The sequence below is a fragment of the Microtus oregoni genome, unplaced genomic scaffold (assembly GCF_018167655.1).
Source record: "Microtus oregoni isolate MIOR12 unplaced genomic scaffold, Mior012 000060F_007, whole genome shotgun sequence".
Taxonomy (NCBI): Eukaryota; Metazoa; Chordata; class Mammalia; order Rodentia; family Cricetidae; genus Microtus; species Microtus oregoni.
The window spans coordinates 408,800-425,990 of NW_024543842.1; the positions used below are offsets into that span (position 1 = coordinate 408,800).

The following is a 17,191-nucleotide window of genomic DNA, read 5'->3' on the forward strand; positions in this document are numbered from 1 at the left end:
AGGTACCCAGAAGCAAAACTCTTAATATTTGAATGTACCCTTCTTTCTTTTGCCCAGATCCTCCGGGACCACCTTCAAACGCGCATGTCACCGATACCACCAAGAAATCAGCATCTTTAGCATGGGGCAAGCCTCATTATGATGGCGGGCTTGAAATCACTGGTTACATAGTGGAGCATCAGAAAGTAGGAGATGAGGCCTGGATTAAAGACACAACAGGAACAGCCCTCAGAATCACTCAGTTTGTTGTTCCTGACCTTCAGACTAAAGAAAAGTACAACTTTAGAATTAGTGCTGTCAATGATGCAGGCGTCGGGGAGCCAGCGGTGATTTCAGATGTTGAAATCGTAGAGAAGGAAATGGCTCCTGATTTTGAGCTAGATGCTGAGCTGCGCAGAACACTGGTGGTTAGGGCAGGACTCAGCATTAGGATTTTTGTGCCAATTAAAGGTCGTCCTGCCCCTGAAGTGACATGGACCAAAGATAATATCAACCTGAAGCACCGAGCCAACATCGAAAACACGGAGTCATTCACTCTTCTCATTATCCCAGAATGTAACAGATACGACACTGGCAAGTTCGTGATGACCATCGAAAACCCAGCCGGGAAGAAGAGTGGCTTTGTCAACGTCAGAGTCCTAGACACCCCAGGTCCTGTCCTTAACCTAAGGCCGACAGACATCACAAAGGACAGCGTCACCCTACACTGGGACCTCCCTCTGATAGACGGGGGCTCGCGTATAACAAACTACATTGTGGAGAAACGCGAAGCAACGAGGAAATCATACTCCACCGTTACCACGAAATGCCACAAGTGTACGTATAAAGTAACTGGCTTGACAGAAGGCTGCGAATACTTCTTCAGAGTGATGGCAGAAAATGAATTTGGAATCGGGGAGCCCTCGGAAACTACAGAGCCTGTAAGAGCCTCCGAAGCACCGTTGCCCCCAGACAGCCTTAACATTATGGACATAACCAAGAACACAGTCAGCCTGGCATGGCCCAAACCCAGGCATGATGGTGGCAGCAAGATCACTGGCTACGTGATTGAAGCCCAGAGGAAAGGGTCTGACCAGTGGACCCACATCTCAACTGTGAAGGGGTTGGAATGCGTGGTGAGGAATCTGACTGAAGGAGAGGAATATACCTTCCAAGTGATGGCGGTAAACAGTGCGGGCAGAAGTGCTCCCCGAGAAAGCAGACCCGTCATCGTCAAGGAGCAGACGATGCTTCCAGAGTTGGATCTCCGTGGTATCTACCAGAAGCTTGTCATTGCCAGAGCTGGGGACAACATCAAAGTTGAAATTCCAGTACTTGGTCGACCCAAGCCCACAGTTACATGGAAAAAGGGAGACCAAATCCTTAAACAGACACAGAGAGTTAATGTTGAAAACACAGCGACCTCAACCATCTTAAATATCAATGAGTGTGTCAGAAGTGATAGCGGACCCTATCCATTAACAGCCAAGAACACTGTAGGAGAAGTTGGTGATGTCATAACCATTCAAGTCCATGATATCCCGGGACCACCTAAAGGACCAATTAAATTTGACGAAGTTTCTTCTGACTTTGTAACCTTCTCTTGGGAGCCACCGGAAAATGATGGCGGTGTCCCAATAAGCAACTATGTCGTAGAAATGCGACAGTCAGACAGTACCACATGGGTGGAGTTAGCAACGACTGTCATCCGTACCACCTACAAAGCCACTCGCCTGACTACAGGAGTGGAGTACCAATTCCGCGTCAAAGCGCAAAACAGATACGGAGTCGGACCGGGAATCACATCTGCGTCCATAGTTGCTAACTATCCATTTAAGGTGCCCGGGCCTCCCGGCACCCCTCAGGTTACTGCGGTCACCAAAGACTCGATGACAATTAGCTGGCACGAACCGCTTTCTGATGGTGGCAGCCCCATTCTAGGCTATCACGTCGAAAGGAAAGAACGCAATGGCATTCTCTGGCAGACTGTGAGCAAAGCATTGGTGCCAGGCAACATCTTCAAATCAACTGGACTTACAGATGGCATTGCGTATGAGTTCCGCGTAATTGCAGAAAACATGGCGGGCAAGAGCAAACCCAGCAAGCCATCGGAACCAATGTTTGCTTTGGATCCCATCGACCCGCCCGGGAAACCAGTGCCTCTAAACATCACGAGACACACAGTGACCCTTAAGTGGGCTAAGCCCGAATACACAGGAGGCTTTAAAATTACTAGTTATGTGGTTGAAAAGAGGGACCTGCCTAACGGACGGTGGCTCAAGGCCAACTTCAGCAACATCTTAGAGAATGAGTTTACCGTCAGTGGACTAACCGAAGATGCCGCATATGAGTTCCGGGTGATTGCCAAAAACGCCGCAGGGGCCATCAGTCCGCCATCGGAGCCGTCAGACGCCATCACATGCAGGGATGACCTTGAGGCACCAAGAATCATGGTGGATGTTAAATTTAAGGACACCATCACCTTAAAGGCTGGTGAAGCCTTCAAGCTCGAAGCTGATGTTTCAGGCCGCCCACCTCCAACCATGGAGTGGGCTAAGGACGGCAAGGAGCTCGAGGGCACTGCAAAACTGGAAATAAAAATTGCGGACTTCTCCACACACCTCATCAACAAGGATTCATCCAGGACAGACAGTGGGGCTTACATCCTGACAGCGACCAACCCTGGTGGCTTTGCCAAGCACATTTTCAATGTCAGGGTTCTCGATAGACCAGGACCACCTGAAGGACCCTTAGCTGTGTCGGAGGTGACATCAGAAAAGTGTGTGTTGTCATGGTTGCCTCCCCTGGATGACGGAGGTGCCAAAATCGATCATTACATAGTGCAGAAGCGTGAAACCAGCAGGTTGGCCTGGACCAACGTTGCCACAGAAGTCCAAGTAACCAAGCTGAAGGTCACTAAGCTTCTGAAAGGCAATGAGTACATATTCCGTGTCATGGCTGTAAATAAGTATGGGGTTGGGGAACCCCTAGAGTCAGAGCCTGTGCTTGCAGTGGATCCTTATGGGCCACCTGATCCACCCAAGAACCCTGAAGTCACCACCATCACCAAAGACTCCATGGTTGTCTGCTGGGGACATCCCGACTCTGACGGTGGGAGTGAAATCATCAATTACATTGTGGAACGGCGTGATAAAGCTGGCCAGCGCTGGGTAAAATGCAACAAAAAGACTCTTACAGACCTAAGATATAAAGTGTCTGGGCTGACAGAAGGACATGAATATGAGTTCAGAATAATGGCAGAAAACGCAGCTGGAATTAGTGCACCAAGTGCCACCAGCCCATTTTATAAAGCCTGCGACACCGTGTTTAAACCTGGCCCACCAGGTAACCCACGTGTCCTTGACACAAGCAGGTCCTCCATTTCGATTGCATGGAATAAACCTATCTACGATGGAGGTTCTGAAATCACTGGGTATATGGTTGAGATTGCCCTGCCGGAAGAAGATGAGTGGCAGGTTGTCACTCCCCCAGCTGGGCTCAAAGCAACTTCCTATACCATCACCAACCTCATAGAGAATCAGGAATATAAAATCCGCATCTATGCCATGAATTCCGAAGGAGTTGGAGAACCTGCCCTTGTTCCCGGGACTCCAAAGGCAGAAGAAAGAATGCTGCCTCCGGAGATCGAACTGGACGCTGAGTTACGCAAAGTTGTGACTATCAGAGCCTGTTGTACCCTGAGACTCTTTGTTCCCATCAAGGGGAGACCAGCACCCGAGGTCAAGTGGGCTAGAGAGCATGGAGAATCATTGGATAAAGCTAGCATTGAATCCACAAGCTCTTATACCCTGCTGATCGTTGGCAATGTTAATAGGTTCGACAGCGGCAAGTACATACTAACTGTAGAAAACAGCTCCGGCAGCAAGACTGCATTTGTCAACGTTAGAGTGCTAGACACACCAGGCCCTCCACAGAACCTAAAGATAAAGGAGGTCACAAAGACATCGGTCACGCTGACGTGGGAGCCCCCTCTCCTCGATGGAGGCTCAAAAATAAAGAACTATATCGTTGAAAAGCGAGAGTCCACAAGAAAGGCGTATTCGACGGTTGCGACAAACTGCCATAAGACTTCCTGGAAAGTGGACCAGCTCCAGGAAGGCTGCAGTTACTATTTCCGGGTGCTTGCTGAGAATGAATACGGCGTCGGACTGCCTGCTGAGACGGCAGAGTCTGTGAAGGCATCGGAACGACCTCTCCCTCCAGGGAAGATAACTCTGATGGACGTCACAAGGAACAGTGTGTCTCTGTCTTGGGAGAAGCCAGAGCATGACGGAGGCAGCCGAATCCTTGGCTACATCGTCGAGATGCAGAGCAAAGGCAGCGACAAATGGGCCACGTGTGCCACGGTGAAAGTCACGGAAGCCACCATCACTGGGTTGATTCAGGGCGAAGAATACTCTTTCCGTGTTTCAGCGCAGAATGAAAAGGGCATCAGTGACCCCAGGCAGCTGAGTGTCCCGGTGATTGCTAAAGACCTTGTGATTCCGCCAGCCTTCAAACTCCTCTTCAATACATTCACTGTGCTGGCAGGTGAAGACCTAAAAATCGATGTCCCATTCGTCGGCCGCCCAACACCGGCTGTCACCTGGCAAAAAGACGATGTGCCGCTGAAGCAAACGACCAGAATCAACGCAGAGAGCACAGAGAACAATTCCCTGCTGACGATAAAGGAAGCCTGCCGAGAAGACGTCGGCCATTACACAGTCAAACTGACTAACTCAGCAGGTGAAGCCACAGAAACCCTTAATGTCATCGTTCTCGACAAACCAGGGCCTCCAACGGGACCGGTGAAAATGGATGAAGTGACAGCAGACAGTGTAACCCTTTCCTGGGAGCCACCCAAGTACGATGGAGGAAGCTCCATCAATAATTACATCGTGGAGAAGCGGGACACCTCCACGACTACCTGGCAAATTGTGTCAGCTACTGTTGCAAGAACAACCATCAAGGCCTGCAGGCTCAAGACAGGGTGCGAATACCAGTTCCGAATCGCTGCTGAAAACAGATACGGGAAGAGTACCTATCTCAATTCTGAGCCTGTTGTTGCTCAGTACCCATTCAAAGTGCCGGGTCCACCGGGCACGCCATTTGTCACTCTTGCCTCCAAAGACAGCATGGAAGTACAGTGGCATGAGCCAGTCAGTGACGGTGGGAGCAGAGTCATTGGCTACCATCTAGAACGCAAAGAAAGAAACAGCATCCTCTGGGTCAAGCTGAACAAAACACCTATTCCTCAAACCAAGTTCAAGACCACTGGCCTTGAGGAAGGTATCGAATATGAATTCAGAGTGTCTGCAGAGAACATTGTAGGCATCGGCAAGCCAAGTAAACCATCAGAATGTTACGTAGCTCGTGACCCATGCGATCCACCAGGACGGCCAGAGGCGATCATTGTCACAAGGAATTCTGTGACTCTTCAGTGGAAGAAACCCACCTATGATGGCGGAAGCAAGATCACTGGGTATGTGGTTGAGAAGAAAGAATTACCAGACGGCCGCTGGATGAAAGCCAGCTTTACAAATATCATCGACACCCAGTTTGAGGTAACTGGCCTGATTGAAGATCACAGATATGAATTCCGGGTTATAGCTCGAAACGCTGCCGGAGTGTTCAGTGAGCCCTCAGAAAGTACTGGGGCCATAACAGCGAGAGATGAGGTAGAGCCACCAAGGATAAGCATGGACCCCAAATACAAAGACACAGTTGTGGTTCATGCTGGTGAGTCATTCAAGATTGAGGCAGATATATATGGCAAGCCAATCCCAACCACTCAGTGGGTAAAAGGTGACCAGGAACTTTCAAGCACAGCTCGGCTGGAAATCAAGAGCACTGACTTTGCCACCAGTCTCGGTGTCAAAGACGCAGTACGTGTTGACAGTGGCAATTACGTCCTGAAGGCCAAAAACGTGGCGGGAGAGAGATCAGTTACTGTCAACGTCAAAGTTCTTGATCGACCAGGACCACCTGAGGGACCTGTTGCCATCTCAGGGGTGACAGCAGAAAAGTGCACACTGGCTTGGAAGCCCCCCCTTCAGGATGGTGGGAGCGATATCACAAATTACATCGTGGAAAGGCGAGAAACCAGCCGCCTCGTCTGGACTCTGGTCGACGCCAATGTGCAAACGCTCAGCTGCAAAGTGACGAAGCTTCTGGAAGGGAATGAATATATTTTCCGGATAATGGCCGTGAACAAATATGGTGTCGGTGAGCCTCTCGAATCTGAGCCATTACTTGCCAAGAATCCATTCGTGGTCCCAGATGCACCCAAAGCTCCAGAGGTTACGACTGTGACCAAAGACTCAATGATTGTTGTGTGGGAAAGGCCGGCATCTGATGGCGGCAGTGAGATTCTAGGATATGTTCTGGAGAAACGGGACAAAGAAGGCATAAGATGGACCAGATGCCACAAGCGTCTGATCGGAGAGCTGCGCTTGAGAGTAACTGGGCTCCTAGAAAACCACAATTATGAATTCCGAGTCTCAGCTGAAAATGCCGCTGGGCTCAGTGAGCCAAGCCCGCCTTCTGCTTACCAAAAGGCTTGTGACCCCGTTTATAAGCCAGGCCCACCAAACAACCCCAAAGTCACCGATGTTACCAGATCTTCAGTGTTCCTTTCTTGGAGCAAACCTATCTACGATGGTGGCTGTGAAATCCAGGGATACATCGTGGAAAAATGTGACGTGAGTGTCGGCGAATGGACCATGTGCACGCCACCGACTGGAGTCAACAAAACTCACCTGGAAGTGGAGAAGCTGGTGGAAAAGCATGAATACAACTTCCGCATCTGTGCCATCAATAAAGCTGGAGTGGGGGAGCATGCCGACGTCCCTGGACCTGTACTGGTCGAAGAAAAGCTTGAGGCGCCCGATGTAGACCTTGACCTTGAACTAAGGAAGGTTATTAATATAAGGGCAGGTGGCTCCTTAAGGCTGTTTGTCCCAATAAAAGGTCGTCCCACCCCAGAAGTCAAGTGGGGGAAAGTAGATGGTGACATCCGAGATGCCGCTATAATTGACGTCACTAGCAGTTTCACGTCTCTTGTTCTTGACAACGTCAATCGGTACGATAGCGGGAAGTACACGCTCACGTTAGAGAACAGCAGTGGGACGAAATCTGCCTTCGTGACCGTGAGGGTTCTGGACACGCCAAGCCCACCCGTCAACCTGAAAGTCACAGAAATCACCAAAGACTCGGTATCCATTACGTGGGAGCCGCCTCTGTTGGATGGTGGATCAAAAATTAAAAATTACATTGTTGAGAAACGTGAAGCCACAAGAAAATCCTATGCTGCTGTGGTGACGAACTGCCATAAGAACTCCTGGAAAATTGAACAGCTCCAAGAAGGCTGCAGTTACTACTTCAGAGTCACCGCGGAGAACGAATATGGTATTGGCCTTCCCGCCCGCACTGCAGATCCAATCAAGGTTGCAGAAGTCCCACAGCCTCCAGGGAAAATCACTGTGGATGATGTCACCAGAAACAGCGTCTCTTTGAGTTGGACAAAGCCTGAACATGATGGTGGCAGTAAAATCATTCAGTATATTGTAGAAATGCAAGCGAAGAACACCGATAAGTGGTCAGAGTGTGCTAGGGTGAAGTCGCTTGAAGCGGTTATTACCAACCTAACTCAGGGAGCAGAATATCTCTTCCGAGTTGTTGCTGTAAATGAAAAAGGAAGAAGTGACCCGCGGTCCCTTGCAGTTCCAATAGTTGCCAAGGATCTAGTCATCGAACCAGATGTGAGACCACCATTCAGCAGCTACAGTGTCCAGGTTGGGCAAGATTTGAAAGTAGAAGTACCAATTTCCGGACGTCCTAAACCAACCATTTCCTGGACCAAAGACGGGGTGCCGCTGAAGCAGACCACAAGAATCAATGTTACCGACTCCCTTGACCTTACCACCCTCAGTATTAAAGAAACTCATAAAGACGACGGCGGACAGTACGGAATCACAGTTGCCAATGTCGTGGGTCAGAAAACAGCAACCATTGAAATTATTGCTCTAGATAAGCCTGATCCTCCAAGAGGGCCTGTTAAATTTGATGAAGTCAGTGCAGAGAGTATTACATTATCTTGGGAGCCTCCCTTATACACAGGGGGTTGCCAAATAACCAATTACATTGTTCAGAAAAGAGATACAACCACCACAGTATGGGATGTCGTCTCTGCCACTGTTGCCAGAACTACACTCAAAGTAACCAAACTGAAAACTGGTACAGAATACCAATTCAGAATATTTGCTGAAAACCGATATGGACAAAGCTTTGCTTTAGAGTCAGAACCAATTGTAGCTCAGTATCCCTACAAAGAACCAGGCCCTCCGGGGACACCATTTGCCACGGCCATCTCCAAAGACGCTATGGTCCTCCAATGGCATGAACCAATCAACAATGGTGGAAGCCCAGTCATAGGTTACCACCTTGAGAGAAAGGAAAGGAATAGCATTTTGTGGACAAAAGTCAACAAAACTATCATTCATGACACCCAGTTTAAAGCCTTGAACCTTGAAGAAGGCATTGAGTACGAATTTAGAGTTTACGCGGAGAATATTGTCGGTGTCGGCAAGGCAAGCAAGAATTCTGAATGCTATGTAGCCCGCGACCCCTGCGACCCGCCAGGAACCCCAGAAGCAATCATAGTTAAGAGAAATGAAATCACACTGCAGTGGACCAAGCCTGTGTATGACGGTGGAAGTATGATCACCGGTTACATCGTAGAGAAACGTGATTTACCTGAAGGTCGCTGGATGAAAGCCAGTTTTACGAATGTCATTGAAACTCAATTCACTGTGTCGGGTCTCACTGAAGATGAAAGATACGAATTCAGAGTCATTGCAAAGAATGCAGCTGGCGCAATAAGTAAGCCCTCTGATAGCACTGGGCCAATAACAGCCAAGGATGAGGTTGAACTCCCACGGATTTCAATGGATCCAAAATTCAGAGACACAATAGTGGTAAATGCCGGAGAAACATTCCGACTGGAGGCTGACGTCCATGGAAAGCCCCTACCCACCATCGAGTGGCTAAGAGGAGATAAGGAGATTGAAGAATCAGCTAGATGTGAAATAAAAAACACAGATTTCAAAGCTTTACTTATTGTAAAAGATGCCATTCGAATCGACGGCGGACAGTATATTTTGAGGGCCTCTAATGTTGCCGGTTCTAAGTCATTCCCAGTGAATGTGAAAGTGCTTGACAGACCAGGCCCTCCGGAAGGGCCAGTTCAGGTTACTGGAGTCACGTGTGAAAAATGCACTTTGGCATGGTCTCCACCACTTCAAGATGGCGGCAGTGACATTTCTCACTATGTTGTTGAGAAGCGAGAAACCAGTCGACTCGCATGGACCGTGGTTGCTTCAGAAGTTGTGACTAACTCTCTGAAAGTTACTAAGCTCTTGGAAGGGAATGAATATATTTTCCGAATAATGGCTGTCAACAAGTATGGTATTGGCGAACCTCTGGAGTCTGCGCCAGTACTCATGAAAAATCCATTTGTGCTTCCTGGACCACCAAAGAGCTTAGAAGTCACAAACATTGCCAAAGACTCTATGACGGTCTGCTGGAATCGGCCAGACAGTGATGGCGGAAGTGAGATTATTGGTTACATCGTGGAGAAGAGAGACAGGAGTGGCATTCGCTGGATAAAGTGCAACAAACGCCGCATTACAGATTTGCGGCTCAGGGTAACGGGATTAACGGAAGATCATGAATATGAATTCAGAGTCTCCGCAGAAAATGCTGCGGGAGTTGGAGAGCCGAGCCCAGCTACTGTTTACTACAAGGCTTGTGATCCCGTGTTCAAACCTGGCCCGCCCACCAATGCACATGTTGTAGACACCACCAAAAACTCAATCACTCTTGCCTGGAGCAAACCTATCTATGATGGCGGCAGTGAGATCCTGGGCTACATCGTCGAAGTCTGCAAAGCAGACGAAGAAGAATGGCAAATAGTTACTCCACAGACTGGCCTGAGAGTCACTCGATTCGAAATTTCCAAACTCACTGAACACCAAGAATATAAAATACGAGTCTGTGCCCTCAACAAAGTTGGTTTAGGCGAGGCCGCCTCCGTTCCTGGTACTGTGAAACCGGAAGATAAACTTGAAGCTCCTGAACTGGACCTCGACTCTGAGTTAAGAAAAGGCATCATTGTGAGAGCCGGAGGATCTGCCAGAATCCACATCCCATTCAAAGGCCGGCCCACACCTGAGATCACGTGGTCTAAGGAGGAAGGGGAATTCACAGATAAGGTCCAGATTGAGAAGGGCATGAACTTTACCCAGCTCTCAATAGACAACTGCGATAGAAACGACGCTGGGAAGTACGTTCTCAAGCTGGAGAACAGCAGCGGGTCCAAGTCGGCTTTTGTGACCGTGAAAGTCCTTGACACCCCAGGACCCCCGCAGAATTTAGCTGTCAAAGAAGTGAGAAAAGACTCTGTCCTTCTGGTATGGGAACCACCTCTCATTGACGGTGGGGCAAAGGTCAAGAACTATGTAATCGACAAGCGCGAGTCAACCCGAAAGGCCTATGCCAATGTGAGCAGTAAATGCAGTAAAACCAGCTTTAAAGTTGAGAATCTGACCGAGGGAGCCATCTACTACTTCAGAGTCATGGCTGAGAACGAATTCGGAGTTGGGGTCCCCGCGGAAACCTCTGATGCCGTGAAGGCTTCTGAACCTCCTTCCCCGCCAGGAAAGGTGACGCTCACCGACGTGTCCCAGACCAGTGCATCACTCATGTGGGAGAAGCCCGAACATGACGGCGGTAGCAGAATCCTGGGGTACGTGGTTGAAATGCAGCCCAAAGGAACGGAAAAATGGAGCGTAGTGGCTGAATCCAAAGTCTGTAACGCGGTCGTTACTGGTCTGAGCTCGGGACAAGAATATCAGTTCCGCGTCAAAGCTTACAACGAGAAAGGGAAGAGTGATCCAAGGGTGCTCGGCGTCCCTGTCATCGCCAAGGACTTGACTATACAGCCCAGTTTTAAGCTGCCATTTAATACATACAGTGTCCAAGCAGGAGAGGATCTGAAAATAGAAATTCCAGTTATAGGCCGACCAAGACCGAAAATTTCTTGGGTCAAGGATGGTGAGCCTCTGAAACAGACCACAAGAGTAAACGTGGAAGACACAGCTACTTCGACCATTCTACACATCAAGGAAAGTAGCAAGGACGACTTCGGAAAATACAGCGTCACCGCGACTAACAGTGCGGGCACAGCCACAGAAAACCTCAGCATCATCGTTTTGGAAAAGCCTGGCCCTCCAGTTGGACCAGTGAAGTTTGACGAAGTCAGTGCAGACTTTGTGGTCATATCTTGGGAACCTCCAGCCTATACTGGCGGGTGCCAGATAAGCAACTACATCGTCGAGAAGCGAGAGACCACCACCACCACCTGGCAGATGGTCTCGGCAACGGTTGCCAGAACCACCATTAAAATTGGCAAACTGAAAACAGGCAGTGAATACCAGTTTAGGATTTTTGCTGAGAACCGGTATGGGAAAAGCACTCCCTTGGACTCGAAGCCAGTTGTGGTACAGTATCCATTTAAAGAACCTGGACCACCTGGAACCCCCTTTGTGACATCTGTCTCCAAAGACCAGATGCTTGTGCAATGGCACGAGCCAGTTAATGACGGAGGCAGCAAAGTTATTGGCTACCATCTTGAGCAGAAGGAGAAGAACAGCATTCTGTGGGTCAAGCTCAATAAGATCCCCATCCAGGATACCAAGTTCAAAACAACTGGGCTTGATGAGGGGCTTGAGTATGAGTTCAGAGTCTCCGCGGAGAACATCGTGGGCATTGGCAAGCCTAGCAAAGTGTCAGAGTGCTATGTTGCGCGTGACCCATGTGACCCACCCGGCCGTCCCGAAGCCATCGTTATCACGAGAAATAGCGTCACCCTGAAATGGAAGAAACCTGCTTATGACGGTGGCAGCAAGATAACCGGCTATGTCGTAGAAAAGAAAGACCTCCCTGATGGCCGATGGATGAAAGCCAGCTTCACCAATGTGGTGGAGACCGAATTCGCAGTGACTGGGCTCGTAGAAGACCAAAGATATGAATTTAGAGTAATCGCAAGAAACGCGGCTGGCAACTTCAGCGAGCCCTCTGAGAGCAGTGGTGCTATCACTGCAAGGGATGAAATCGATGCACCAAATGCCTCACTGGATCCAAAGTACAGAGATGTCATCGTTGTGCATGCAGGGGAGACCTTTGTTCTCGAAGCTGATATCCGTGGCAAACCTATCCCTGATATCGTTTGGTCCAAGGATGGGAATGAACTTGAAGAAACAGCTGCTCGAATGGAAATTAAATCTAGTCTCCAGAAAACAACTCTCATTGTGAAAGACTGCATCCGTACTGATGGAGGGCAGTATACCTTGAAACTCAGCAACGTCGGTGGCACCAAGACCATACCTATCACTGTAAAGGTGCTGGACAGGCCAGGGCCTCCTGAAGGACCCCTTAAAGTCACTGGAGTTACAGCCGAAAAGTGTTACCTGGCATGGAGCCCACCTTTGCAAGATGGTGGTGCTAGTATTTCTCATTACATCATCGAAAAGAGAGAAACAAGCAGACTCTCCTGGACCCAGGTTTCAACTGAGGTGCAGGCCCTTAACTACAAAGTCACCAAGTTACTTCCTGGGAACGAGTACATTTTCCGGGTCATGGCAGTGAATAAGTATGGAATCGGAGAGCCCCTGGAATCTGAGCCTGTGATAGCCTGTAATCCTTATAAGCGTCCAGGCCCTCCTTCAACACCTGAGGCCTCAGCCATCACCAAAGATTCCATGGTGCTGACGTGGACACGCCCAGTGGATGATGGAGGTGCTGAGATTGAGGGGTACATTCTCGAAAAGCGAGACAAGGAAGGAATAAGATGGACCAAGTGTAACAAGAAAACATTGACAGACCTTCGGTTCAGGGTAACTGGCCTCACAGAAGGTCATTCCTATGAATTCAGAGTCGCCGCTGAGAATGCCGCCGGCATTGGGGAACCCAGCGAGCCATCTGTTTTCTACCGGGCATGCGATGCCTTGTATCCACCGGGTCCACCAAGTAACCCCAAAGTGACAGATACTTCTAGATCTTCTGTCTCCTTAGCATGGAATAAGCCAATTTATGATGGCGGTGCACCTGTTCGAGGCTATGTTATCGAGCTCAAAGAAGCTGCCGCTGATGAATGGACAACCTGCACGCCACCATCAGGACTACAAGGGAAGCAGTTCACGGTGACCAAGCTTAAAGAGAATACTGAGTACAATTTCCGTATCTGTGCTTTCAATACTGAAGGTGTAGGCGAACCCGCAACCATCCCCGGCTCTGTTGTTGCTCAGGAGAGGGCAGAGCCCCCAGAAATCGAACTCGACGCTGATCTCAGGAAGGTGGTCACTCTCCGGGCAAGCGCCACCTTGCGCTTATTTGTCACTATCAAAGGTCGGCCAGAACCTGAAGTCAGATGGGAAAAGGCTGATGGTATTCTCACGGAGAGGGCCCAGATCGAGGTGACTAGTTCGTATACAATGCTGGTGATTGACAATGTGACCAGATTTGACAGCGGGAGATACAACCTCACCCTGGAAAACAACAGCGGCTCCAAAACAGCCTTTGTCAATGTTAGAGTTCTTGACTCACCAAGTGCACCCGTGAATCTGACTGTGAGAGAAGTAAAGAAAGACTCGGTGACACTGTCCTGGGAGCCACCGCTTATTGACGGCGGAGCCAAGATTACAAATTATATCGTTGAGAAACGAGAAACTACAAGAAAAGCTTATGCGACTATTACAAACAACTGCACTAAGAACACTTTCAAAATTGAGAATCTACAAGAAGGGTGCTCTTATTACTTCCGAGTCCTGGCTTCCAATGAATATGGGATTGGATTACCAGCCGAAATAGCAGAACCTATAAAAGTATCTGAACCACCACTCCCCCCTGGAAGGGTGACCCTTGTCGATGTGACCCGCAACACAGCTACAATTAAGTGGGAGAAACCAGAAAGCGATGGTGGCAGCAAAATCACGGGCTATGTCGTCGAGATGCAGACAAAGGGCAGTGAGAAGTGGAGCACATGCACGCAAGTGAAGACGCTAGAAGCAACCATTTCTGGCCTGACTGCGGGAGAAGAGTACGTCTTCAGGGTAGCCGCGGTTAATGAGAAAGGAAGGAGCGACCCGAGACAGCTCGGAGTGCCTGTCATTGCGAAAGATATTGAAATAAAGCCTTCGGTTGAGCTTCCTTTCAATACTTTCAACGTTAAGGCTAAGGACCAACTCAAAATTGACATACCATTTAAAGGAAGACCTCAAGCTACTGTAACCTGGAAAAAAGATGGCCAGGTTCTTAGAGAGACCACTAGAGTCAATGTATCGTCCTCAAAGACGGTAACAACCCTTTCTATTAAAGAAGCCTCAAGAGAAGATGTTGGAACTTACGAACTGTGTGTTTCCAATTCTGCTGGATCCATAACGGTTCCAATTACTGTCATTGTCCTTGACAAGCCAGGACCTCCAGGACCCATACGCATTGATGAAGTTAGTTGTGACAATGTGTCCATTTCTTGGAATCCTCCAGAATATGATGGTGGCTGCCAAATTAGCAACTACATTGTTGAGAAGAGGGAAACCACGTCTACCACATGGCAGGTAGTTTCACAAGCGGTGGCGAGAACATCCATCAAAATAGTCCGCTTGACAACAGGAAGTGAGTATCAGTTCCGTGTTTGTGCAGAGAATCGGTATGGAAAGAGTTCCTACAGCGAATCCTCCGCGGTGGTTGCTGAGTATCCATTCAGCCCCCCAGGGCCTCCTGGCACTCCCAAAGTTGTGCATGCCACGAAATCTACCATGATCGTAACTTGGCAGGTGCCAGTTAACGACGGAGGAAGCCAAGTCATTGGCTATCACCTTGAATACAAAGAAAGAAGCAGCATTCTCTGGTCAAAGGCAAACAAAGTCCTCATTTCAGATACGCAGATGAAAGTCTCCGGTCTTGATGAGGGGCTGATGTATGAGTACCGGGTATACGCTGAGAATATTGCTGGCATTGGTAAATGCAGTAAAGCATGTGAACCAGTCCCTGCAAGGGATCCCTGTGACCCTCCGGGGCAACCTGAGGTCACCAATATCACAAGAAAATCGGTATCACTTAAGTGGGCGAAACCACGTTACGATGGTGGAGCTAAGATCACCGGATACATTGTCGAGCGCAGGGAATTGCCTGATGGCAGGTGGCTCAAATGCAATTTCACTAATGTGCAGGAGACGTACTTTGAAGTAACTGAGCTCACTGAAGACCAGCGTTATGAATTCCGAGTTTTTGCAAGAAACGCCGCTGACTCGGTTAGCGAACCATCCGAATCCACTGGACCTATTACAGTCAAAGACGACGTCGAGGCACCAAGAATTATGATGGATGTCAAATTCCGAGACGTCATTGTTGTCAAAGCTGGAGAGGTCCTTAAGATAAATGCAGACATTGCAGGACGACCACTGCCAGTCATTTCCTGGGCCAAGGATGGGGTAGAAATTGAAGAAAGGGCAAAAACAGAAATTGTCTCAACAGACTATCATACCACGTTAACAGTTAAAGACTGTGTGAGACGAGACACTGGGCAGTACGTGCTTACACTGAAGAACGTTGCAGGAACTCGGACTATGGCGGTTAACTGTAAAGTGCTGGATAAGCCTGGCCCACCAGCAGGACCTCTTGAAATAACTGGCCTCACAGCGGAGAAGTGCTCCCTTTCCTGGGGACGTCCCCAAGAAGACGGTGGTGCTGATATCGACTATTACATTGTAGAAAAGCGTGAAACAAGCCGCCTCGCGTGGACAATATGTGAAGCCGAGTTGAGGACGACATCTTGTAAGGTGACCAAGCTACTCAAAGGCAATGAATACATCTTTAGAGTAACGGGTGTTAATAAATATGGTGTCGGCGAGCCCCTAGAGAGCGTGCCTGTGAAGGCACTAGATCCGTTCACCGTTCCTAGTCCACCCACATCTTTGGAAATTACATCTGTGACCAAAGATTCCATGACACTTTGCTGGTCAAGACCTGAGACTGACGGAGGCAGTGACATCTCTGGATACATAATTGAAAGACGTGAGAAAAACAGCCTACGGTGGGTGCGTGTGAATAAAAAACCAGTCTACGATCTGAGAGTGAAGTCAACAGGACTCCGGGAAGGATGTGAATACGAGTATCGGGTTTTCGCCGAAAACGCTGCCGGCCTGAGTCTTCCAAGTGAAACGTCTCCCTTAGTTCGAGCGGAAGATCCCGTGTTCCTGCCATCTCCTCCATCCAAACCCAAAATTGTAGACTCGGGCAAAACAACCATCACCATTGGTTGGGTGAAGCCTCTGTTTGATGGTGGGGCGCCAATAACGGGATACACGGTAGAATACAAAAGGTCTGACGAGGATGACTGGAAGGCTGCCATCCAGAGCTTCAGAGGCACAGAATACACACTGAGTGGGCTAACCACTGGAGCTGAGTACATCTTCAGAGTGAGGTCTGTCAATAAGGTCGGTGCCAGTGACCCCAGTGACAGCTCCGACCCCCAGGTAGCCAAAGAAAGAGAAGAAGAACCTGTATTTGATGTCGACAGTGAAATGAGGAAGACTTTGGTTGTCAAGGCCGGATCCTCATTTACCATGACTGTACCTTTCAGAGGAAGACCCATCCCCAACGTCTCCTGGAGTAAGCCTGACACTGACCTCCGCACAAGAGCATACATTGACTCCACAGAATCTCGTACATCACTCACCATTGAGAATGCCACCCGCAACGATTCTGGAAAGTACACGCTAACAATTCAGAATGTTTTGAGTGCTGCTTCGATGACCTTCGTTGTCAAAGTTTTAGATTCCCCAGGACCTCCAGCCAATGTTACTGTACGTGAAGTAACCAAGGAGACTGCTGTGCTGTCCTGGGATGTTCCTGAAAATGATGGTGGAGCACCCGTGAAGAATTACCACATAGAAAAACGAGAGGCCAGCAAGAAGGCATGGGGTATCTGTCACTAACAACTGCAACCGCCTCTCTTACAAAGTGACCAACTTACAAGAAGGAGCGATTTACTACTTCAGAGTGTCTGGAGAGAAAACGAGTTTGGTGTTGGTGTGCCAGCCGAAACGAAGGAAGGCGTCAAAATAACAGGTACATTTTATACCTATTTTGCTAA

General features: G+C 49.0%; 1 protein-coding gene across 1 annotated transcript in view; it reads left to right on the forward strand.

Annotated features, from left to right (window-relative positions):
* Positions 1 to 17,033, forward strand: part of LOC121439150 (titin-like) — a 173,443-nt gene extending 156,410 nt beyond the window's left edge. Inside the window, exon 195 of the mRNA XM_041639653.1 lies at positions 58 to 17,033. Coding sequence (XP_041495587.1) covers positions 58 to 17,033 — 16,976 coding nt within the window. The remainder of the gene's footprint in view (positions 1 to 57) is intronic.
* The last annotated feature ends 158 nt before the right edge of the window (positions 17,034 to 17,191 follow it).